The sequence below is a fragment of the Drosophila nasuta genome, chromosome X, assembly GCF_023558535.2.
Source record: "Drosophila nasuta strain 15112-1781.00 chromosome X, ASM2355853v1, whole genome shotgun sequence".
Taxonomy (NCBI): domain Eukaryota; kingdom Metazoa; phylum Arthropoda; class Insecta; order Diptera; family Drosophilidae; genus Drosophila; species Drosophila nasuta.
In genome coordinates, this window is record NC_083459.1 from 31393382 (window position 1) to 31416345 (window position 22964).

General features: G+C 40.8%; 8 protein-coding genes across 13 annotated transcripts; 2 read left to right on the forward strand and 6 right to left on the reverse strand.

Annotated features, from left to right (window-relative positions):
- Positions 1-4141: 4141 nt before the first annotated feature.
- LOC132795841 (nuclear speckle splicing regulatory protein 1) lies at positions 4142-6024 on the reverse strand. Its single transcript, XM_060806749.1, has 2 exons — positions 5886-6024; positions 4142-5824 (listed from the first exon to the last, which is right to left on the reverse strand). The coding sequence occupies exons 1-2, from the start codon at positions 5894-5896 to the stop codon at positions 4657-4659; spliced, it is 1179 nt and encodes a 392-aa protein (XP_060662732.1). The 5' UTR covers positions 5897-6024; the 3' UTR covers positions 4142-4656.
- A 7-nt stretch (positions 6025-6031) lies between these two features.
- LOC132795842 (small ribosomal subunit protein uS8A) lies at positions 6032-7478 on the forward strand. Its single transcript, XM_060806750.1, has 2 exons — positions 6032-6135; positions 6818-7478. Exon 2 carries the CDS (start codon positions 6820-6822, stop codon positions 7210-7212), a length of 393 nt encoding a protein of 130 aa, XP_060662733.1. The 5' UTR covers positions 6032-6135; positions 6818-6819; the 3' UTR covers positions 7213-7478.
- A 3330-nt stretch (positions 7479-10808) lies between these two features.
- Positions 10809-12508, reverse strand: LOC132795425 (peroxiredoxin 2). Its single transcript, XM_060806125.1, has 2 exons — positions 12356-12508; positions 10809-11689 (listed from the first exon to the last, which is right to left on the reverse strand). Exon 2 carries the CDS (start codon positions 11687-11689, stop codon positions 11105-11107), a length of 585 nt encoding a protein of 194 aa, XP_060662108.1. The 5' UTR covers positions 12356-12508; the 3' UTR covers positions 10809-11104.
- Positions 12509-13282: 774 nt separating this feature from the next.
- LOC132795424 (FAD-linked sulfhydryl oxidase ALR) lies at positions 13283-14937 on the reverse strand. The gene is made up of 3 exons (XM_060806124.1): positions 14237-14937; positions 13929-14170; positions 13283-13864 (listed from the first exon to the last, which is right to left on the reverse strand). Exons 1-3 carry the CDS (start codon positions 14588-14590, stop codon positions 13702-13704), a joined length of 759 nt encoding a protein of 252 aa, XP_060662107.1. The 5' UTR covers positions 14591-14937; the 3' UTR covers positions 13283-13701.
- Positions 14938-15010: 73 nt separating this feature from the next.
- LOC132795423 (beta-parvin) lies at positions 15011-17154 on the reverse strand. The gene is made up of 5 exons (XM_060806123.1): positions 16948-17154; positions 16434-16523; positions 16102-16373; positions 15795-15979; positions 15011-15734 (listed from the first exon to the last, which is right to left on the reverse strand). The coding sequence occupies exons 1-5, from the start codon at positions 17066-17068 to the stop codon at positions 15299-15301; spliced, it is 1104 nt and encodes a 367-aa protein (XP_060662106.1). The 5' UTR covers positions 17069-17154; the 3' UTR covers positions 15011-15298.
- Positions 17155-17458: 304 nt separating this feature from the next.
- Positions 17459-18054, reverse strand: LOC132795071 (transmembrane protein 203). Its single transcript, XM_060805505.1, has one exon. The coding sequence runs from the start codon at positions 18052-18054 to the stop codon at positions 17620-17622; it is 435 nt and encodes a 144-aa protein (XP_060661488.1). The 3' UTR covers positions 17459-17619.
- Positions 18055-18058: 4 nt separating this feature from the next.
- On the reverse strand, positions 18059-18786 carry LOC132795070 (ribonuclease P protein subunit p20). Its single transcript, XM_060805504.1, has 2 exons — positions 18515-18786; positions 18059-18451 (listed from the first exon to the last, which is right to left on the reverse strand). Exons 1-2 carry the CDS (start codon positions 18692-18694, stop codon positions 18059-18061), a joined length of 573 nt encoding a protein of 190 aa, XP_060661487.1. The 5' UTR covers positions 18695-18786.
- Positions 18787-19042: 256 nt separating this feature from the next.
- Positions 19043-22705, forward strand: LOC132795069 (pre-mRNA-splicing factor 38B). 6 transcript variants are annotated; one of them, XM_060805500.1, is made up of 4 exons: positions 19043-19208; positions 19840-20227; positions 20389-20992; positions 21052-22705. In XM_060805500.1, the coding sequence occupies exon 4, from the start codon at positions 21130-21132 to the stop codon at positions 22333-22335; it is 1206 nt and encodes a 401-aa protein (XP_060661483.1). In that variant the 5' UTR covers positions 19043-19208; positions 19840-20227; positions 20389-20992; positions 21052-21129; the 3' UTR covers positions 22336-22705. The 6 variants fall into 6 exon arrangements, with proteins under 6 accessions (XP_060661483.1, XP_060661485.1, XP_060661484.1 ...); XM_060805502.1 differs by having other exon boundaries at positions 21065-22705; XM_060805501.1 differs by lacking the exon at positions 20389-20992 and having other exon boundaries at positions 21065-22705.
- Positions 22706-22964: the final 259 nt, after the last annotated feature.

The following is a 22964-nucleotide window of genomic DNA, read 5'->3' on the forward strand; positions in this document are numbered from 1 at the left end:
TTGTGAAATTGAATTTGACCTTAAAGTATGTACAAAATTAGGGTCAGTTGGCTATTGTTGCAACAAAAACAACAAACGAATGAGTAATTGAAACAAATTTCTATAACTCAAACAGCTGTCGGAAAGTTGAAGAGTCAAAGCCAATAAATTGCACAAATTCGAATTGTGTAAATAGAAAAGCGGCGCATAAAACCAACAACAACAATAATTGTATATACATATGTATGTATGTATGTACATATGTATAGACACATTCCGCTTTTAAGTATTTGTATTTGCTGCACAGCAATAATGAAAAGCAGCAAATTATTTCAATGAAATTTCAATTGACTGCCCATTATCCTCCTCTCCCTCTCTCTCTCACTCTTTCTCTCTCTACTCCTTCTACCTCGAAATAGAACTTTGTAACTATTTTTTGTTGTTGCCTCGTCGATTTGCATACAAAACAAATACAATTGCATTTGTATATATGTATATATATCGATATATGCATGAACATGTACGTATGTATATATGTATATCGATAGCTACGTCGATTTATGAGCACACATTTTATAAAGTTCAATTACAATTGCATTTCACATTCAAATGCGCTGCAATTTGGCATTGGCATTGTGCATCAGCGGCGAAGCCGTCAAAGTTTTTAAGTGAGTGGCAATTTGTACAAATTACGTTCATTATGATACTTTGGGGGAAAAAAAAGCTGCGCAACGGACACAACTAGACTGCCTTGCAACGAACGACAGAGACAGAGAGACAGGAAGGAGAATGAAAGGAGCAGCCAATATTCTGCAATGTATTTGTCGATGTGTGTGTGAGTGTGTGTTGACAATGGCAAGCTAATTATAATTGTAATAATGAGCCTGCCATACGAAATGAACACTCCAAATTATCACTCTACGAAAAATCGAGTAGCAAAAGCAATCGATAGCGATTTAGAAGTTTTCGATATATCCTTGATCTTGCTATCGATTGATCAATACCTTAAACTTTCGATAAGTCAACAAATTGCTAATCGTGGCAACGCTCTAATTAAAGTGCGATATGGCAACTCCATTCGATGGTCTCTTTAAACTGCAGATCAGTTGGCAGTCTGGCTTTAAAAATATCTATATGTAACAGCTTTTGAGAAGCGCTAAAACCAATATAAATATGCAAAAGGCATTTTCTAATACTACACACACACACACACTCACATGCAAGCATGTGGTAAGCGTACACAGACTCAATAAAGTTTAGCATAGTTATCTGGGCGTCGCTGTTGCATAGCTGCAAAACTGGCAAAGTTATTAAAATCAACAGCAATAAATTAGCATGCTTTGCGTTTTATCGTATAAACAGCTAGACAAACACAGACACAACACTCAAGTGTGTGTGTGTGTGTGTGTGTGTGAGTGTGAGAGGGGAAAAGAGAAAGCTGACCAGAACACATTTACAGCGCATCGCATTTTTGGGCCAAAACACAAAGTGCGCATAAATCAGGCCAACGCAAAGACCAAGAGCCAAGAAGAGAGACGACATCAGCAGCCGCCCACAGTGCAGGGAGGAGGCGAAGGAGACGGCAGGGGCACTATGATGGAGACGGAAAGAAGGAGATATATGCATGTATAAATGACAATTTTACAACAAATTTATGTAAAACAGCGTAAAACAAACAAACGACAAAGCGACTGAGAAACTAACCAAAATATACCAAAAAAAGAAAAAAGCGAAGAAATTTGACCCACTGTAAAAAGACTTAAAGACCCCTTTCCTTCCTTCCCCCCCCAAAAACCTGTCGCTTTGTGGCTGCTGCAGTGCAGCACAATGCGAATGCGATATTATCTTGACATTAATTGCATAATAAAGCACTTTTAATTAGGTTTCGCACGCGACGGTACCAAAGGAAGAGGGGAGGGGGATGCGAGGAGATTGATAGTGGGAGTTGGCAGACGACGGCGAAGAAACTCATTTAAAAAAAATTAAAAAAATTTGTCAGCCAAAGGAATGTTTTGGGCAAACTTTTAGCGCTTGCAATTGATATTGTTGTTGTTGTTGTTGTTATTTGCTTGTCTGCTTCATCTTGCTTTCTGCATAGTTCCACAAACGTTTCGATGCGCTTTCGCCTTAATGCTATTCTGCAACCGGCTTGCAAAAAAAACAAAACGGAAAAGAAAACTTAAACCAACAAATTCCGACCTCCCTCCACGACGCTTCACTGCACGTTGGCGTACACGCAATGTCATGTCGCCAGGGCGACCTTCAGCGACACAGCAAGAGCCACCGCAGAGCAGAGCAGAGCAGAGCACAGTGAAGCAACGAGCACTGTTTGTGCTTCAATTATGCCAAAAATGCGCACTGACACGTAAAAATAATGCATACTTCAAGGCGCGTCCCGCAGCAGCCACAATGAACCAAAAGAGGGGGGAAGGAAAAAAAAACATAAAATAAAATAAAATAGTACAGTATAAAATAAAACAAGCTAGAAAAAAACGAAGAGGAAGCAGAAACAGAAGCCGCAGCCGCATCAGAGTTGACAATGCGACCAGATGAAGCCATGGCAGCCATAGGGCAATGGCAAAATGCATATAACATTTTAATTTCCTGCTTATTAGGCAACCCTCCACCCACACACACATGTACAAAGAGATGCAACGACAAAGATATTGCCCATGCATGTGGTTGTGTGTGTATGTCGCCTTGGCGATATCCCAGCACGATGCTGCTGTCTCCTTCTTACCTCCATCTTCTAACCATGCGTACTTTTTCATTACACACACCCACACACATTGCTGCCTATTGCAGCGGCAATTTTTTGGACGCGACTGCAACACAAACACACACACACACACACATGTATATAAATCAGCACACACGCTGGCACAGCTTAGAGCGAGAGAGGGAAGAGTGCAGTAGCAGCTGACCACAAGGGCTTGGAAGGCGCAGCCATTGTTGATAATTGAATTTACACGTGAATGATCACAACGTTAAGCCTTTGCTCCACATTATTGGCAAAATGTTTGCCATGAGATTGGCAAAATGGATGACCAGCAAAAGCAAAGTAATTATGATCACAAATTGATTAGGGACCAGCCAGCACAATTGGCCGCAATACGATGTCGCTGCAGCAAGAAGGGAACAGCAGCTGCTTAATAATTTAATGTGTGACTGCTAGACGGAGACAGCAAGTTATATTTACGATCAGCAGCATGGCAACGAAAGAGATAATGAAGCAATATATACAAGTGTATATATGTACAAACATATGTATATTATGCCATCTCGCTCAGTCGCTCATGCAGCATTTGTACGTCTGCATTAGCTTGAATAGAGAGTAGGTAAAACTGGCAGCTTAACGGTGCAATGTAGTATATTAATTTGCCTAAAATGTGTTACAACTCACAACCTACAGAGAGACACGAGACATGTGATTGATGACACAATCAAAGTGGCAAAACCAAAACCAAAGCAAAACGCGCGCCACCTGCAAGGAAGTCAGCAACAACAACAGAGAGACAGACATGAAAGTGGTTGAGTAGGGGAATGAATGCGGAGGGAATGCATAGAACAGAGAACACCCAAAATGCATGTGTGCGAGAGCGAGACAGCAGCTAGACATTGCCAAATGGCAAATGGATTTCGCTATTAATTTCGCTGACGAGCGACGAGCAACGTCAACGACAACATCAAAAGTAAAGAAACGCCACTGCCAGTCGTGCTCTATATATGCATGACTGTGTGTGTGCGTGTGTGTGTGTGTCTGCAATGCGCTGCAATAACATAGCAAATGCAAAAGCAACAACTACAACAACAACTCCTAACCATGTCAGCTGAGCTATGGCGGCTTTCGCTTTTATGGCGGACACACCTATTTATAAAAGGGATTTGCGGCTAAAGGAAGCACAAAATAAATAAATAAAGCAAGTAAGAAAACTAAAGTGGAATGCTCGACTGTAAGATACTCACTAGTTGTATTATTGCAAATGTAAAAAAAATAAGGTTGCTTATAATTTTCATTTTTAAAAGCAGTTTTTTTTAATTATAAAAAAAATGATAATAACGTTCAAATATATTATGGACGAATTGCGATAAAATTTATTATTAATTTTTTTTAATATTCAAAATACAAACAAATTTTTTCAATAATTTTGAAATTTAAATCAAAATTTTATAAATGTTTAGCTTTATTGTTATAGTTTCTTTTTTTTCGTAGAAAAAATTGTTTTTTTATACAAGTTTCAAATTTTTTATACAATCTTAGACAAATTCAGAACGAGTATGTATTATTGGTTAGTTTATCTAAATAAGTGAATTCAAGAAGTATTGTCCTACATTTTTCCCCCCCATTATTTCTTCCGCTAAATTATATTTCTTAGCCAGTAACCAACTCATCATACCCTTCATCTCACTGTTCAGCGAGTGTACAAAAAAAAAAGAAAACCATCTTTTGCTTTGTTAGGTTGATATTTTGTTTTTGCCTTGCCGCTGCATACAGAATAAATGGAATATCTTTCGTCTTGTTTTCTAGGCTATGCAAATGCCTCTTGGCAATAAAGAAACAAAAAACAACAAAAAAAGAGCCTGCATAAGTTATGCGCATAAATAAAGTCATTTCTTATATATAAAGTACTCGCTATTTTAAATTAACATAGTGTTCGTTTAATTGCAAACTTATGTTTAAGCGCGTCGCGCAAGTTTGCGTTGATGATAGCGTTCCAAAGCTGCATCAAAAACTTCGCCCACTGTGCGCTTACGCCAGATTTTCGTGCGATCCACTGTCGCCTTTGCCACTTTGCTTGGCTCTGGCTCCTCGTGCTTCTCCTGCTCCTTCTCCGTGTCCTTGTTTCCACTGTCATTGCTAACTTCGCCTTCTGTTGCAGGCGATTCCTCTTTTGATTTGGACTTTTCTGTCACTGTCTTTGGCTTTGTTTTGTGTTTCGCATCTTCAGAAGCAACTGCTGCCTTGGACTGTTCCTCTTTCTTCTCCGTCTCCTCGTCGCTAGACTCGTCTATGCTGAAATCGGAGTCGGCATCAATGTTGTTGGCCAAATGCGCTTTGTTGTTGCTGTTGCCTGGTTTTGTTGCATCGCTGCCCACTGTTTTCTCGGCTGCCTCTGCTGTTGACTGTAGTTGTTCCTCCTCTGCTGACTCACGACGCTTGCGATAGCTGCGCTGCTTGCTGCTCGAACTCGAAGCATCTTCTGTTGGGCCAGCAGGAGGTTTTGGCTTTGGTTGTTGGCCACCCAATTTCTGCTCATACAAGTGACGATAGAAACCATCGAGATCCTTTTGCTTTGTGACATCGCCAATTGCCTCCAAGTACTCATCACGCTCGTCCTGCTCCTGCAGCTGTCGTATGGACTCCAATTTCTTGCGATACGCGGCTGTTACATAGGTGTCTTTGTCCTTGAACTTTTCACCCTCGGCCTCGCGATCTTTTTGCACTTGTCGCTCAATACGCAACTCATTCTCCAGCTTGCGACGTTCCGCATGCTCCATAAGGCGACTGATGTATTTGGCCTTACGTGGTTCCTTTTTCTTCGTCTCTTTCGCCTCCTCACGCTTGCTGTCCATGTCGTCATACAGTTCGTCATACTGAAAGATGGTTGGATCTTCGGCCAAGGCTTTCGCTTGAATGTTGCGTGCCACACGTCGCTCCATCAAACTTGGCCCGCTGACAACGACGCCTCCCGCTTTGGGATTCGCACGCATTTGCGGCGGACCGGCGACATCCTCATCACTTGCACTGTTGCTGCTCTCATCGAAGACCGATGGCCGGGAAGCTGGTGTTGGTCGTGTTACAGCCAGCTGCTTCTTCTGCTGACCCGGTATGATTAAGCCAAATCTGTGATATTGTTTATTTATTCAAAATTCGATTTTTATATTTATATTTATTATTTACTTACTGTTTTGACATCTTGACTTTGTTTAGTGTTGTATAGTGCGCCAGAAACGATACGCACTGCTCACAACTATCGATTACCGGTGATATATATCGTGCGCTGCAGTGCAACTCTGGGCTATCGCATGCAACCCTGCGCTGTGCGAATGCTGACAGCTGCGCAGCTGTCAAATGCGGCGATATGGACTTCCTCTTTTCCGATACGTTCGCGGTCGTGTAAATTTGTGTTGAAAAATCACAAAATTAAATCTTAGGTAATCCGCGTTGAATTTACTCAAATTTAATGAAATAAACTCGATAAATAATGTACAATTAGCAAACGCATTGAATGCGCTTTAAATTTTGTGTGTGTGCCATGCAAATTATGTGCAAAAACTTGTCATATTTCCACTTTACGTACTTTTATATTTTTTTTTTGTTGTGTATGACAACCGAAGTGTCAATGTTTTGCCAGCAACGGTTGGCGGCGTTCCGGCACAATTAACAATTTCAAAACTGTGTACAAAACAAATGCGTGCAATGCACGGCCAAACTCTTTTTTTAATACATATTTTTTTGTACTGTTTTTTTTTCTGTGCGGCACCAAGTTGAGTTGCCACCCGTTGTTGTTGTTCTTGCCACAACTGGGAGAATGCAATATTTTTTTTTAAGTGCGCATAATATGAAAATATATGCAGAATCTTGTTTGCATCTTACTGCAAAGCACGCAGAAGGATTTCATTGCGTGGCCAAGGTCTTGGAACACACACTTCATTGTTGTTGTTTACGCGCTGTGCGGCAACTTTTCACCCCGCCCCCTTCTTGCGCCATAGAGTCTGTGGTATGCGGGAATACAAATTTTGCAAGGCAACCGCACGTGTTTTTCTTCATTTTTTTGTTTTGCAATTTACACGCGAGGTAAACTAATTTTGATTTGTTTTCCGTTTCGTTTTGCAGCCATGGTGCGTATGAACGTTTTGGCTGATGCCCTTAAGTGCATCAACAATGCTGAGAAGCGCGGCAAGCGTCAGGTGCTGTTGCGCCCCTGCTCCAAAGTCATCATCAAGTTCCTCACTGTGATGATGAAGCACGGCTACATTGGCGAATTCGAGATCGTTGACGATCACCGTTCCGGCAAGATTGTCGTCAATCTGACTGGTCGTTTGAACAAATGCGGCGTCATCTCGCCACGCTTCGATGTTCCCATCAATGACATTGAGAAGTGGACCAACAATCTGCTGCCCTCTCGTCAGTTTGGCTACGTCGTGTTCACCACATCCGGCGGTATTATGGATCACGAGGAGGCCAGGAGAAAACATCTGGGAGGCAAAATCCTTGGATTCTTCTTTTAAGTCGCCGTCTTCTTCATCACCACAATGAAAACGAAGGGGGAACAACAACCAACCAAACAACAACAATCTACAAATTTTGTGTGTGTGGGGAGTTGAGATGATATGTAAAAAGTTGTTTTATTTCCCATTCGCGACAAATACGTTTTACGTTCCTCTAAAGACAAAAGCAACAACAACATCGTACGCACATTCAAAACAACAACATCCAGATGAATGTTCTAAGAAAACGCGAAATAAAATGATTAATACATAATTTTTAATAACAATTGAGACTTTTTTTTGTTTTGTACCATGTTAAGCCCCCTTTATGTGACTTGTATTGCAGTAAATAATCTGTAAACCATTTCAATGTGTAGTTTGAGTCATCTTTTTTTTTCTTTTGGCCAAGTAATACACGTGTGGTTCAGGCTAAGATGCGAAGTAATAGTAGAAAGTTAACTATATATATTCAAACTCTGTATGCTCGCCAATTATAGTTTTTATTGTGCCAGATGTTCAATTAGAAAAAACGTGTATTAATCTTAAACTAATTGTTTACATAGACCAGAAGATTTTGAATATGGTGCAAAGCCAAATTATTTTACATTAATGAACTTTATTTTATTGAAGCATTGGCAAGGCATTCATTTGGCATTACGCTAGAAGTTGTTCAATTAGAAAAAAACTTATAAATCAGCTAAAGCAAGTTTTTTACATAGAAAAGAAGATTTTCAATATGATGCAAAGCTAAATTTTGTAATATAAATTAACTTGTATTTTTTTGAAGGCAAGGCATTCATTTAGCATAGCGCTGGACGTAAAAATAAGAAATCAAAACATCGTTTTCACAGGTTTGTGACATTTTTTCGATATTTATTAGAACCATACAATATTATAAAATAATATATACACAATTGAATCTCTTAGATGAATGATTTCTTGGTTTCTTAAAATAATAGCTTTAAAACTTTTGTTAACACCCGGGTCGGAGTGTGACCACAACATTTTTACGATGTACATTACTAACGTCGATGGGATATACCAAATATATACTACCTGGTTACACTTTTATAGCGCTTGCAAAAAACGCGTGCAAAACGGCGCGTCATTTTGAAAACATAGTTATTTGTATGTTTTTCAGAAAATCGAGATCCATTTTGCACAATTTGAGTGTTTTTCATTAAAAAACAATAATCTAATTAAGAATTGAGGAGATATGTGATTCAGGTGGACATTCAAAAGTATTTGTAAATGTCAACAAAATACTTCACTTGTTAGAGTAGGATAGAAATTATTAATAAGAGAACACAAAAAACTAGTTAATGTTTACATGCTTAGCCACCTTTTGTTTTTGCGAAATAGTGCTTGCAAAGATAAATCGATTTCACTACAACAAAAAAAACGAGTAATATCGAATTACTTAAGTCAGCTGATCGGCAATTTTATTTATGTTGCCTACTTTTAGGCTTGACTGCTAAGAATGGCGCGGCATAATTCAAAAGTACTTAAACTTGTATCACACGCAAAAGGACTTGCTACTCAATATGAATTAGCTTCAATTAAACTGTAATTAAATATAAATTGAGCAAAAAAGCTATGTTGCATGTTCCGAAAATGTCTAGATTGATGATTGATATGTTTATAGGACAGCAACGTTGGCTACATACCATTTGTGTTCAACGACCTTTTTCTATACGCCCACGCCCAAAACTTGTACTATCGGGCGGGGACTTATCATCTTGTCACAACCATGAGTATACATAAGCACTCGAATGTACGTGTGCATTGGCCCGATATTTAATTGAAAATACCTATCACAGATTAAAGACTTACTTTCTGCCGCCTAAACATATTGATGGGCATGTGTGCACGCTGCCCTATCATTATTAAGAGTCCAAAATGGCAGAGCCCCACACACACACATTTATAGGGTATGTGTGGTGTGCTTTCCACACGCAATTCTAATGGCACGTCTATCGCAAGCCGACTTTACTCGGTTATCAGTTCCTGACCGTATTCCGTATTCGATTGTACATACTATATAAATGTATGTAGTATAATTTGTATGAAAGAGAACCATAAACAGTTTACGGCGAAAAAATAATAATCATATTTAATATTGCCGTCAGACAGTTTCAAGTGATGTACATAGGCACTTACACACACAAAGCTAATATACGATTATATTTGCCATTGGAATGTCATTTCCTTGATGGAAGTAATTGCAATTCACACAGATGCTCTGACCGCTCTTTTGGAAAGCAGCATGACTTTTGGAAATATGGCAATAGAGATCACAGACGCCCTCAATTCGTGAAATGAACAAAACAGCAAAGATGATTTTTGCTTTATTTTGTTTTACCCATTTCTCCGCTTTTCAGCTACACAAACCTTTTTTTTTATTCAATTGTGTTGTGTGAAGTTGGCTTTCGAATTGTGATTGGATTTTTGTTATTGTTGGTTTGTCGCTGGCATTTGCAATGCTGACAATGATAATTGAAATATTTGTAGAGCAGAATGTGAATCAGCAACGACAGCGCGGCAGCCATTAACTTAATTGTTTGCAAATAGATTCTCTCTGGGATTGAGTAATTTTTTAGTGCCATGCACGAATACATGCATATGTATTATGTTGATGTTTCCAATGGAAAGTGACAGCGTAGGATACACATGCGTACACACTCACACACGCACACGTTTTTAAAGCTCTGCTTTGCAAGTCTATTACACACACACACACACACACACACATTCACTTGCACAATTGTCGACTGCTTTGCCAGCTGTCAAGCTGTTAACGAACATGCTCAGCTAAATTATGTACATAAATATGCACACAGACATGCCGAGTATGTGTGTGTTGTAACTGTATTTGTGCATATATTAAACAAAAGCAGCCGGCAAAAAACATTTGAAAGGGTTTCGGTTTCTGGTAGCTTCGATCGCGCTTTATGTGTGTTTGTGTTTGTAAGAGGTAATGTTCTTAATGTGTGTGCTTGTTCTGTTTTCTCAATTGTGTGTGTGTATGTGTGTGTGCAAAAACTAGTTTGGTCAAAGAGACGGGGACGTAGACCTTGTCTTAAATGGCACAGCGCGTGATGCGCTAGCAGCAGCAACAGCAACAACAACAACAACGCCGTCAACTTTGTGGCCTGTGACTGACGCATACTTTAATACGGCGGCCTGAAACGAAAGCAGGCACCTTAAGCTGACACGTACACACATACACAATGTGAATGGAGATGTGTGTGTGTGTGTTTGCATTGCACAGCTTCAACGCGCAAAATGAAATGGAAAACGAAAAAGAGAATTGCACTTTTTAAGAGAGGGGCAGTGGGCCACGCATAACATCAGCTGTGGGCGACAGAGACAGACACCGATAAATGATGACGTTTGTCACGTTCTTGCAGCTGTTGTCGTAGTTGTTGTTGTTGTTGGAGTAGTACTATTTTTTATTATGCGCGCATTAAAAGATTCCATAATCGCAATCAAGGCTAGACGACGACGGAGCCAATTCATGAGTTGTTCGCTCGAGACTACAGATAAGAGGCAAAGTCTATTGTGCCGGGCGGCAACAGTTAACCGCAGAGATAAAATAAATATAAAAAAAAATCCACGTGTTTTGGTTTTTTTGGTTACTATTCAATACGGCTTTATTTATTATGTTGTATTTGTTGCAAGAAACAGAAACTGTTTTGCTTAAATTAAATGTATTTGTGTGTGTATGTAGAGTGGGGAGGGGTACTTGGTACATCTATGTATTAGTGGTGAGTGTTAATCGTACATGTGTGTGTGTGAGCAGCCTCTGTTAACGTGTGTGTGTGTGAGTTTGATTTCATCAATCGAAAAAACAGCCGGCGTTTTTTGGTTTTTTGCCACACTTTTAAAGGCGAATAATATGCTTGTTTAGTATTTAGGATGTGGTCTCAAAGTACTCCTTAGACTTGGTGGGATCAGCCACCATGGTCTTCTGTCCGGGCTTCCAGTTGGCTGGGCACACCTCTCCATATTTATCGGTATACTGGAAGGCCTGAACCAGACGCAATGTCTCCTCGACGCTGCGACCCACGGGCAAATCATTGATGGTGATCTGGCGCAAATTCTGCTTATCATCGATGATGAAGAGACCGCGGAATGGGATGCCACTCGACTCATCCAAAACGCCATAATCGCGGGCCACCTTCATCGACTTGTCGGCCAACAGGGGGATGTCCATGCTGCCCAAGCCGCCCTGCTTGCGTGGCGTATTAATCCAGGCGAGATGGGTGAACTGGCTGTCTGTGGAGCAGCCGACAACTTCGCAATTGATTTTACGGAATTCAGCTGCATGTTCGGAGAATGCAATAATCTCGGTGGGGCAAACGAAAGTAAAGTCCAGGGGGTAGAAGAAGAGCACCAGATATTTGCCCTTATAGTCGCTCAGTTTGATGTCCTTGAATTGTCCATTGACGACAGCGGTGCCGGAGAATTCGGGAGCGGGCTTCTGAAGTTGGGGCATCTGTGAAACGATAATGATGATATGCGGTTACACTTGCGCATTTTAAATTGTACAATGTACATAAACCGGGCAGACACTCAATAAATATGGCGGAAATTACAAAGCAAACATGGCGGACAACTAACAAAATTTCCAATTGGAATTTCTCAGACTCTTCACCTTGGAATTTGCAATTTGTGTGTTGGTATTTAAGCAAAATGGCACGAAAATTCGTGCTTCAAGTATTCATTATGAATTTGTGTTATTACGAGCGTGTGCCTTGTGTAATATTACTTTAATTTGAGAAATGCACAAAAATTCATTCGTTTCAATTGCAGACGACGCCATGACGATTTTCTTTTTTTGTCAGCCGGCTAAATTTGCAAAAACAACGGAAACGTTTGTGTCTGCACATGTGTGTGTGTGTGTGCCTATGAGCATTTTTTTTCGTGCCAATAAAGCAAAATGTATGTGTACATTTGTATAGCTGTGTACATAGAAATGGTGCGAAAAAATCTTGTGAAATAATCATCTTCACAACAACTATAATAATCATCATCCGTTTTGATTTTGTGTCTTACGCTCAGCTGCAATTTCTCTTTGATTTTGTCAATTATTTGCGAAATGTACATAATTAGAAGGTCGTGTTCGGTTCGGTTCGATTCGTTCTGGACTGTAATAACTCACTTTAACTTGTTAATACAATTTACAGCTGCAAAATGTGGTTAAATAAGCGCGTCGACGCAAACTTTTTTTTTATTATGATTTGCTTATTGCGAAAAAGCACCGGGACGTCTGTTCGGCTCGGCGGTTTGATATGAATTATGCGCTTGTGAAAAGTTAATTTTAAAAGACGAACGAAAATCCGTAACAGAATGTGCTGAGAGAATAATTGGAGAGCGCGAAAAATGATGTACAGAATAGGCAGAGCAAAGTTCAAAAAGGGAGAGAGCGCTGCCACTGTAAACCTACCGACGTCATTAATAGCATGGTGTAATAAATACATATTTACGTCTACTGCACATGCTGTATGCCTTTCAACTAAAATTAATATGGCAAATCACATTTTCTTAAATCTTCGAACGTTATTTTGTATTTTCAATTGCAATTCGCTCAAATTGTCACATCTAATTATTGATATGGCAACGCTGCTTGCAGGTTTCAAAAGTTAACGCACATAAAAAATATAAATATATCAATGCCTTCACATATCGTCACACTGTCTTTAAATAACACTTATTAAATGCAAAATTGTAAGCTGAAATATTTATACGTATATTTCTTTTCGTTGGCAATTTAAATTTACTTAAATTGGCACTGTTAAGCGAGTTTTCTGGCAACCCTATTGTCTTTATTTTCAAAACTTGGCGGGCAACCTTATCCCCATTATCTTATAGCAGTAGGGCGCATAAATATGCTTTATTTATTTGTTAAGTCATTATTCGTGAACCTTCCACAAATCTAGATGAGTTGCGTGTGCAGCACTGACCCCATTATCGTTTTTTACGGTAGATTCTTTTTTAATCGGTCACCAAGGTACGCTTGAGTCATGAAAAAGTTCTAGAACTTGGAGGGCAATTGTGAAATTCCCCAGAGAATTTCATTAATGTAATGTGATTTACCGCAGAAAGAAAATATATTTTTTCTTTTTTTTTTTTAGTATTATAATACATACAGGAAATACGAAATTTTGTCCACAATACAGCTCTTAGACAACAAATTTTTGGAACATTATGTTTTGTTTGTGGATGTTGTAGGTGTGTTAAGTGTTAAACATCCAAAACTTGCAATTATGTTTTATGTGTGTTTAAGAGGCAGGCAGGCGGGTAGGGGGTGGGCTCTTGGACTTGAATTTGGCAGCTTATTCCATATAATTAAAGTGGGCTGCCTTTCCGCAACTTTTGTTGGACAATTCACAAATGGTTTAAAACGCTTGCCACAACGTGAATGCGGCTGCTGCTGCTGCTCGAGGAGTTGCATCATGAGCTGTGTGTGTGTGTGTGTGTGTGTGTGAGAGAGAGAGGTGATTCGAGCTAATCACATGAACCATCCAGCCAGCCATCTCGCCATCTCTCATTAACTTTGGAGCAATCGAAGAGCGGCTTGCCAAGTTTGTCATTCACACGATTATGGAACTTGCATAACCACAATGCCAGATCCTTTTGCGAATTGACATTCACGGGATTCACCTCGATGCTGTAAAATAACATACATACATATAAATTAACTATGCAATTAATCAAAAAAAAAACTTGCTTACTCGGTGCGAAAGTCCTTGGCGCAGTATTCACAAGGATAAAGACGTGAGAGCACCTCGAAAAAGGTGCGCATATCACGCTTCTCTGTATCCGTGGGATTATCCGAATAGAAGGCGGCCATTGTGTGGAGCAATCCCCACGTCGAGATGCCCAGTCGCACCTTGTCCAGTGGACAATCCTCTCGTGGCGCCGCCAATCCCCCAGCATTACTCACATTGAGTTTCTCATTTGCCATATGTTTCTCCTGCATTTCAAAATCACTTAATCATTGACATTCACTAAACAAAATGACATTTATTGCAAGACTTACCTTAGCTGCTTGCGTGTTGGAGATGAGACGTTGCTGCTTCGACCATGACTTGAAATCATTGCAGGTGCGACAATTGCTATCTTGTTTTGTGCCTCGATTACTATTATTATTGTTGTTATGCTGCGTCTGGTTATTATTGTATTGTGCACCATCCGCTTGCGGTTCTGGCGCCGGCGGTGGCTGCTGCTGTGGTTGTTGTTGTTGTTGAAATGACCATCTAGACATGTTGGAATCGGGATCACGCAAGATGCGTAACACAGTCTTTTGCAAGCGGCGTATTATCAATCGGGCGCCCTCACGATTTGGAGCTACCTTACTGTGATAGCTGTGACGTCGAATGAATTCCTTCCACATGGGCAGTCAGCTGTTTATTCCGCTTATCTGGTTACCTTAGCTAACAGCGCTGTTACAGCGCTGCCAATCAGAGACTTGTTAACGCAAATGCGACGCGCTGTTAATGTACATAGCGGCAAACCGTGTCCGTTCAGTGCTGCAACAGTCTGGCAACCTGTTTCCCTTTTTATTTATTTGAATGAAGCCCGCCAAAAAAAAATCTTGAAAGTGATGATAAATATGGAATTAAAAACACTGCCGCTGCTTTTGCTTTTGCGTTACTCTAAGTGAGAGAGATTAGTCTTTTTTTGTTTTTGTTGTAACAAAACGGATAATTCGAAATTACACAATATAATTTATTTATTTAAATACTTTTTTTTTCCCATTTCTCTACACATGTCAATTTGGTTTCGACAAAAGAGAAAAGAGGAAAAAAGGGCATTTGATCTGGCATTTTGTTGTTTTTATTAATACAAATGTATATATAAATTCATTTAGTAACAACTACGGCAATCGTACCAAGTTAACAATTGGGCTTTGGGTTAGCTTTAGCTTTTTGTTTGTTTGTTTTCAAGGCAACAACGGTATTAGGCACACACATAAAATATGTCGAAAAAGACATATAGAGAGAGTTAGCAGGACATTCGTTGAACTGTTTTTCCATAAATTATTATTTTTATAACAAATTTAAAAAAAAAAAATGTATGTATGGTTAAATTGCTCATCTGCTCAGGCATAATCCCTGAACATGGTGAACAGACTGTAAAGAACACGCAACGTTGACTTCAGATCCATGTTGACAATGTCCTCGGGCCGTGCCTTTGGCTTCGGCAGTCCCACATCCTGCATCAAATCAAAGGCGAACGCCACATTGTTCACCATCTGATCGACATCCTGCGGCGTTAAATGGAATTCATGCAACGGCACAAAGAAACCGCCAAGCAGTCCCATCAACAGACACAGATAGACGCCATCCCGAAAGTCCTTATTCAAATCATTGATCTCGAAGTTCAGCTTAGCCAAATGCTTATTGACGAACGTGATGAGCGACTTCTTGACAACGGCCAATTTGTCGGGTGCGCAATCAATCAGCGTATCAAACGCATCCTTCTCACAACGCATGCCCAGATCATCGTATTCCGATGTGATTTGCTCCAGGAATTTTCTAAGAACGAACTCGTTAATTACACAATCGAAATAATATTTATATGTTGCCACAACTCACTGTGCATTAAGGACACCGGCATTCTTCTCGGCAATGACCACAGTGACAAAAACATTCTCAGGTAGACGGACGGGCGCCCGGAAGTGTCGCACTAGAGCGACCAGTAAATGCAGGATAGCCACAATGTTCTTGGAGTGCACGCTGGCCACCGACCATTTGGGTATCTTCTGATGAAAACCGAGTGTCTGTTGACCAAGCAAATAACATAAATTAAACAGGCTGATAAGGATATAAATAAGCCAAAGCTGCATATCCTCTTTAGTAATGTCACCGTGTCTCTAGCTCTAACAATATTCTTGGTACTCACATGATTGACGGCCTTCAGGACAATGTTGAGCTTCTCGTGCTGTCCCTGCTCGGATTGAGTCACCTCGGGCACGTCCAGCTTCTTGCCTGTCAATTTCTCCCACAGTTTGTGCAGCACTTGGCCATCGTACATGTCTTCGTCCAGCTGTTGGACGATAATGCGCTGCTCTGCCAGCTCATCGTTGATCCAATCAATGAGTATCTTTTGCAGTTTTTGCACCTCGGGATCACTTGTCGATTGTGGATCGATAACAGCGCGTTGTTCATGTTCGCCTAAAGTGCGAGGGAGACAATGTAATTGAATAATTGCACTTATTTTGATTGGTAACTTACGCAGCGCATAATCTTCGGGTGGGATATCATACTGATTGGGAGAACCGGGCGAGTCGATGGCGTATTTACCTTCCTCCTGGACTTTCTTGACTGCAATTCGAAGAGTGAGTGCGTGAGTGTGAGCGAGAAAGCATTGCGAGTGGGAAACGTAAACAATAGATGATGACGTCACAAATGTGACAGACGGCCACCCCAACCCCAACAAACACACATGCAAATGTGTTCACACACATCACACATACACTTACACCTACATGCAAACAGATCAGTTTTGAATTTGTTTGTATGCGTCACAAATGTAAATGACGCAATGTCTTTTTTTAACAACATCTGCTCAATGAAATGCTGCACAAGCCCTTATTTAATATATTCTACAATGCACTGATCATTTGGACACTATACTGGTTCAATAACTGCAAGACTTGCACATTGTCCAGCCATATTTGGCCAGATTTTCAAGATTTCACTGCGTTCTTCTTTTGAAAGGAAGGTAGGCAGGGAGAGGGAGGCTTACCTTCTCGAGTGCCGCGTTTGCGACCGAGTGTGCTGAATTTATCCCAGAAGCTATCCTCCTTTTCGCCCTTTTTAATAGTGGTGGGCGTGTGTGGTGATTTGGGGCGATTTAATGTCGACATTTCGCTTGAAATAAACAACGGTGCAACACAAAAAAAGCGAATAAAACAAAAAACCAACAAAGTGATGGGGCTGCAAAATACTCGATACTGTTGCTGCTATCGATACAGCAAGTTCCGCGTAGGTGTGTTTGCAATCGAAAGATATAATATCGATGCAAAAACTATTTATTTTTTGCTAAAGTCTCAATATCAATTAAGCTGGGATTCAAAAATGTTGCATTTAGAGTAATATCATGTTGCCTGACATTATTTATTATTCAATATATATTGATTAGTTCTGCGTAGGTTTGACCACCGATAATCATGTTATCGACATAGAAAGCAGCTGATATTTGAATGTTGTTATCAACTTGTTGAAATTCTCTATTAATATTAATTGAACTCGCAATGTTTTGTGTACAAAAAAAATATGTTTGTATTTCTGCACATTCATCAGATTAGCTTAGCTTACAATAACTTAACGTACGGATTGATGCATGGTGTTATTGTTATTTTTATATTGTTTAGTTTACTTTTAGTTTTTATAGACAATATAGTTAATAAAACATTGTTTAAATAGAGTTGGGCAGCTGGCAAGCGCGTACTGCAACCAATTGTAACAGCACAAAGATGGGTGTGAAGACCTCGCTATACTCAAGACCCGTTTTGCCCGACAATTTGAGACACAACAGATACTTGAAGATGGCAATCAGAACAAGGAAATATGTGCTCCACATAAAGCGATGCAACGCCTTGCGTTTGTTATCCGAATCCAAATACATTCGTATGCCGACAATAACACAGAAATAGGCATTGCAAATATCGATGAAAAACAATGGACTAAAGATGCTAAACCAATCGTTCATCATCTCCGGGAATAGATTGTTGAATGTGCCGGCGATTTTAAAGGCCAGCGTTATTGTGAAGACCAAGAGGCCGCAAAGATTCACCAAAATCTCGAATTCGGTGAGGCCAAGCCAGCGAACCAGCTCAGATAGCTTAAACATGATTTTACTTCTGTTGTCTTTGCTTTTGTTGCTGCTGCTGTTGCTTGCGGTGTGTTTGCTGCTTTGTCTTTGGCTGATGTTGATCGTGAGCTGGCAAATTTGCTGGCACTGGCAATTGGGGCACCACAATATCGAACAAACTGCTGTTGTAGATCTTAATGTGCAACGCCGAGTTGTTGCGCTGACGAAACGTTAAATCATCCTCATCACACAGCGGATGCAGCTCATCCAGCAGCTTAATTGTGGACGTATTTATCACGTAACTTAGAGCGCCCTCCGAGTTCTGAATTAAACGCAATGCCAAATTGAGACCACGTGTAATCGAATATCCCATGCAATGCAGATAGATTTCCTTAGCGCCCGAATTAAGCAGATCCTCGCATCGCTTCTGTTGTGCCTGCCAAGAAAATGCAATTTACTAATTGCATACTGTATATATATGCATGTATATTGTGCTTACTCTAAAGTCCGTCTTGCTGGTAATGTAAATATTATGCCTGTTGTCTGTGGCAGCTGCACGCGGAGGTTGTTTACGAACCACACGATGATTGGGATTGGCACGTTGGGGATTGTAGTTTCTTCTATTGTTGTTTCTAGGCTTTGCACCGCGCTCAATTGTTGGATTGCTGTTGTCCATCATCAAAAACAAAAACACGGAGAAATATTTAATCTCCCATCGCTTCACTCACTTTTCTGCCAGTCTGCCGAATGAGTATGTTGTATTGGCAGACAGTACTTGGTTTCCCTGATATCGAGTACTTATGGCGCTATCGATTTTTCGATTATTAAGTGCATTTTCAAATATCGTGTTCTGTTATGAAATATAATTTTAAATTAATTTATTATTGCAAACATTATTAATTTAAAATAAACTCAATTTTTTTAAAAGCTTAATACTGTTTTTCAAATAACTGCATTTGTTGGAAACTCTGCTATATTAGTGTGTCTGTACTTGCTTAAAAACTAGTATATTTTGAATTTTGAACGACTTTGTCACACTGTAACATTTGACATTATATCGAATATTTATTATTCGATTCACTCGTTCCAATACACAGATTATCGTCGACCGACTAGTTTCGTGTGTTCGTAATAGCCAAGAATCAATCGGGCATCAGTTGAAAATTTTTCCTCGTACTTTCGGAACAACAAAGGTATGTGTTTAGCAGCAGCAGCCGCAAAAAAATTAAAGAAAAACCTCATCAACAAAGCGCAACTAATTCAAGTTGTAAGCCAGTGGCTCCAAAATAAATATTGCATTTATGCAACACATTTTTAACACATACATCCGCACACATACACACATATGAAAAGTATTTTGTCATAAGTTCGCACTCACACAATCACACACACACACATACAGATACATTTCCAACGCCGCTGGTTATAAAAAAAGGCTTTAGGCACCAGCAGGCAAAAGCAAATTACATAACTTCCAATTAAATTTGACGGCAAAATAGTTGTGGTAAAGTTCTCTATTTCGGCATTTAAGTAAGTTATTAAAGTAAGCAAGCAAAAATCGAATAAGTTTTTTTTAGCGTTAGTTACATAAGAACTTTAACAGTGTGCGCAACGCAAATTTGTTATATTGCAAATACAATATTTAATTTTTTGGCTTGTCGCCGCTGCCCACTTCCCTTCGTTAAGTATTATTCCATAACGACAAAAAAAAGAGTAGAAAAAATCGAAAGAAAAACGTAATAACAAAAAAAAAATCCTTGCACAGCGTATTTGGGTCCAAGTAACGTTTTGTATTCATGCGTTCAAGTTCATTTTTCCATGCAGGACGTGTGTACAAATCCGCTCCCAACCGATTTCAGTTATACAAAAATACAAATGCATCAAATGCAAAGCCGCAAAGCCAATGCAAAGCGCACATAAACACAATTAAAACGCACGCGCCCTGCCCCGCACCGCACCATCAACTACAGCAGCAGCAACAACAACAACATCACGCGAACAACAGCAACAAGAGAACAACAGCAGCAGCTGCGTGACAATAATTAAAAAGGGTGGCAGCACCACTACCACCTTCTGCGGGATACTCGCTAACATAAAAGGGTGGCAGCGCCACCTTCTGGACAACAACAACAACATCAAACTGCAGCTTTAATCAACGGTCAGCGGTGGCAGAACAACAACAACGACAGCAAACGTGGGATAAAAGAAACAAGTAAATTTTAATATTCCTTATTAAAAATACAATCACAAAAAAGTAAACCCGCAAAAGTGCAAACTGCAAAGAAAATCGCCACAATTTGCAAATTGCATAAGTTTTTGATTATGAATTTGAAGCTCTTCAATATTCCTTCATAATTCTTTATTTTCCGTCAGCCTCAGCCGACAACTGTTGTGCCCTGTGCGCCGCTGCTCTGCTCTGCTCTTCACGGCCCTACTAACGACAACATGCCGATTCGATAGACAAGATCAAGTGCAATTTGAGAGTTATCGTGCACGCGAGTTGTGCTCTTCTTTCACATTGGTCCGTCCGCTTGCAGTTACAATAGCCGCTGAGACCCTTTGTCAATGCGTATGTGTGTGTGTGTTCTAAACTAAAGCAAAGCTTCGCTAGTAAAGCGGTGTGGCAACGCTCACACAACATACTGCAATTTTTTGTGGCTTTAATAAAAGTGAAAAAAGGGCATAAATGAGCCAGTTGGCCAGCTGTTATTAATGTCAAGACCAAATACAACAATTTTACAACGAGCTGCTAGCTATAACTTTTCATTATAAAAGCTGCAACTCTGTGATCGTGACAGTCTGGCAGCACAAGGCAAACGGTATGGCAGGCGTGGCGAAGATTCTATTTGAAAAATATCAAACAAAACAAAAGCAAATTGTGTGAAGAAAACAAAAGAAAAGAATATTAAAGCAGAGAAGGCGTCGTCAAAAGTAAATCGAGCGAAAGTAAAGCATTTGTATATTGTGTATATAATAGGTATATATACAGAAATCGTGACGAGAACAGCAAACACTGATTGATTTAACGCGGCACAGTTTCGAATTGCAGATCGACCTGGGAGACTGCGCGAAGAAGTGAAAGAAGAGTGAAAGAGCGACAACGACGACGACGACATGTCTGCGGCACGATTACCGTACTATCAACAGCAGACGTCCGATCAGCGTCGCCGCAGCAGCAGCCGTGGACGTCACAGCAGCAAGAGGCGCTCCGTTGAGCGTCGTCGTCACAGTCGCAGCCGCAGTCGCTCCGTAGAGCAGCGCCAACAACGTCGTCGCCACAGTCGTGAGCACGATCGTGATCGTGATCGCCACCGACGTCATCATCATCGCGATTCACGCGATCGCTCCTGGGAGAGAGAACGGGACAGAGAGCGAGACAGGGAGAGCAGGGACTATGGAAGACGCAGCAGCAACCATTATCAGCACGACACGCGTAGTCGCAGTCGCTCTGCCACGCCGCCAGGCACCACTTCATCTGCCTCCGCCTCTGCCTCTTCGTCTGCTGCACGTCGCCAGATGCAGCAGCAGCAACAACTGTTGCAACCGCAACAAGGAATTGGGCACAACAAACACAAACAAATGACTGATCCACGTATGCTGCCCACATCGGTGCCCGGCAAGAAGGACAATGCCATGTCCGCTGTGGGCGCCTATTACAATCTGGATACCGACGAACCCTTCGACAAGGAGCGCATACATCGCGAGATCGAGGAGAAATTGCGCGAGACACTTGCACGCGAGGGAAAAGTATATCCGCCGCCAAAAGCGGAGCCATCGCATCCAGTGTTTGCCAACGATGGCTCGTTTATGGAACTCTTTAAGAAGATGCAGGAGGAGCAGCAGCGTCCCCAGCAGCACCAGCACCATCAGCACCAGCACCATCAGCACCAACAACAACAACATCAGCGGCAACTGGATGCGGCAACAGCTGCTGCCGCCGCAGCCGCTGCAGCAGCGAGCGCTGCCATCATGATGTCGGATCAACCACAACACCACCATCAGCAGCAACAGCATCCACAATATCCTGACGTGGCATCGCCGTTTGGCATACTGCCTGCGATAGCTGTGGGCGCCGCCAGCAGCGCAGCAGCGCCGTATATTGCAGCAGCTGCAGCTGGGAAATCGGCGCCACCGCCACCGATGGTGGGACGTCGACGTGGCGGCAAAATACTTAAGACCGGCGTGGTGGCCAAACTGAAGACGCCCAACGAACGCGACGTCGATCCAAAGGACTTTTGGTCACTCTACTTGGCCGAGGTCAATAAATACAAGAGCAATGCCTGCGACACGGACAACGGCAAGCGGCCGTTGGTCAAGTGAACTGGAAGCCTCTTTTTTGGATGTGAACTTGAACGCAGAATGCAAAACAATCACAAAACACACTCCACACACTCACACACACACGCCATTCACACGCAAGCAAAGTAAAGAAAACAAAGAAAAACACAACAGTTGGTGGCACCAAAAGCAATTAATTTTGGATTACATGGTCACACTTATTCTCAGCCACACTATTTTTGATGATGTAAGCTCGTTATACGAAACAATACAAAATATAGAAAAAGAAGAAAACAAAAGCTAAACAACAGATCAGCAGCAACTATTGATTGTTGCTGTCACATTATGAATTATGTATTACGATTTAGGTTTAGCATTTAAGCCGCAGATTGTACAGATTTTTAAGCCAGTATATACCGATATATATTAAGCATTAAGCAACAAATCTCTAGATTATATACACAGCTACTTTAGACTATGATACTTTATATATACAGATATATTATATATTGATAATACTACAATTCACATTTGTACTCTGTATGTGTGACGTGCGGATCGCAGCATCGAAACATGGAACTAACGTATTATCGATTCTTTATATCTATCTCTCTTCTTTTTTTCATATGTCTCCCTCTCTCTCTCTCTGATTAATGTGCAACACATCGCGC

Excerpts from the sequence above, each read along its gene's own strand:
- LOC132795842 (XM_060806750.1), top strand. The coding sequence starts at position 6,820 with ATGGTGCGTATGAACGTTTTGGCTGATGCCCTTAAGTGCATCAACAAT.
- LOC132795425 (XM_060806125.1), bottom strand. The coding sequence starts at position 11,689 with ATGCCCCAACTTCAGAAGCCCGCTCCCGAATTCTCCGGCACCGCTGTC.
- LOC132795424 (XM_060806124.1), bottom strand. The coding sequence starts at position 14,590 with ATGTGGAAGGAATTCATTCGACGTCACAGCTATCACAGTAAGGTAGCT. Across the intron at positions 14,171-14,236 it reads CCAACACGCAAGCAGCTAAG|GAGAAACATATGGCAAATGA; the intron begins GTAAGTCTTGCA and ends TTTGAAATGCAG. Across the intron at positions 13,865-13,928 it reads GCCAAGGACTTTCGCACCGA|CATCGAGGTGAATCCCGTGA; the intron begins GTAAGCAAGTTT and ends GTTATTTTACAG.
- LOC132795423 (XM_060806123.1), bottom strand. The coding sequence starts at position 17,068 with ATGTCGACATTAAATCGCCCCAAATCACCACACACGCCCACCACTATT. Across the intron at positions 16,374-16,433 it reads ACCCGAAGATTATGCGCTGC|GCGAACATGAACAACGCGCT; the intron begins GTAAGTTACCAA and ends CTCGCACTTTAG. Across the intron at positions 15,735-15,794 it reads GCCGGTGTCCTTAATGCACA|AAAATTCCTGGAGCAAATCA; the intron begins GTGAGTTGTGGC and ends GTTCGTTCTTAG.
- LOC132795071 (XM_060805505.1), bottom strand. The coding sequence starts at position 18,054 with ATGTTTAAGCTATCTGAGCTGGTTCGCTGGCTTGGCCTCACCGAATTC.
- LOC132795070 (XM_060805504.1), bottom strand. The coding sequence starts at position 18,694 with ATGATGGACAACAGCAATCCAACAATTGAGCGCGGTGCAAAGCCTAGA. Across the intron at positions 18,452-18,514 it reads CCAGCAAGACGGACTTTAGA|GCACAACAGAAGCGATGCGA; the intron begins GTAAGCACAATA and ends TTTTCTTGGCAG.
- LOC132795069 (XM_060805500.1), top strand. The coding sequence starts at position 21,130 with ATGTCTGCGGCACGATTACCGTACTATCAACAGCAGACGTCCGATCAG.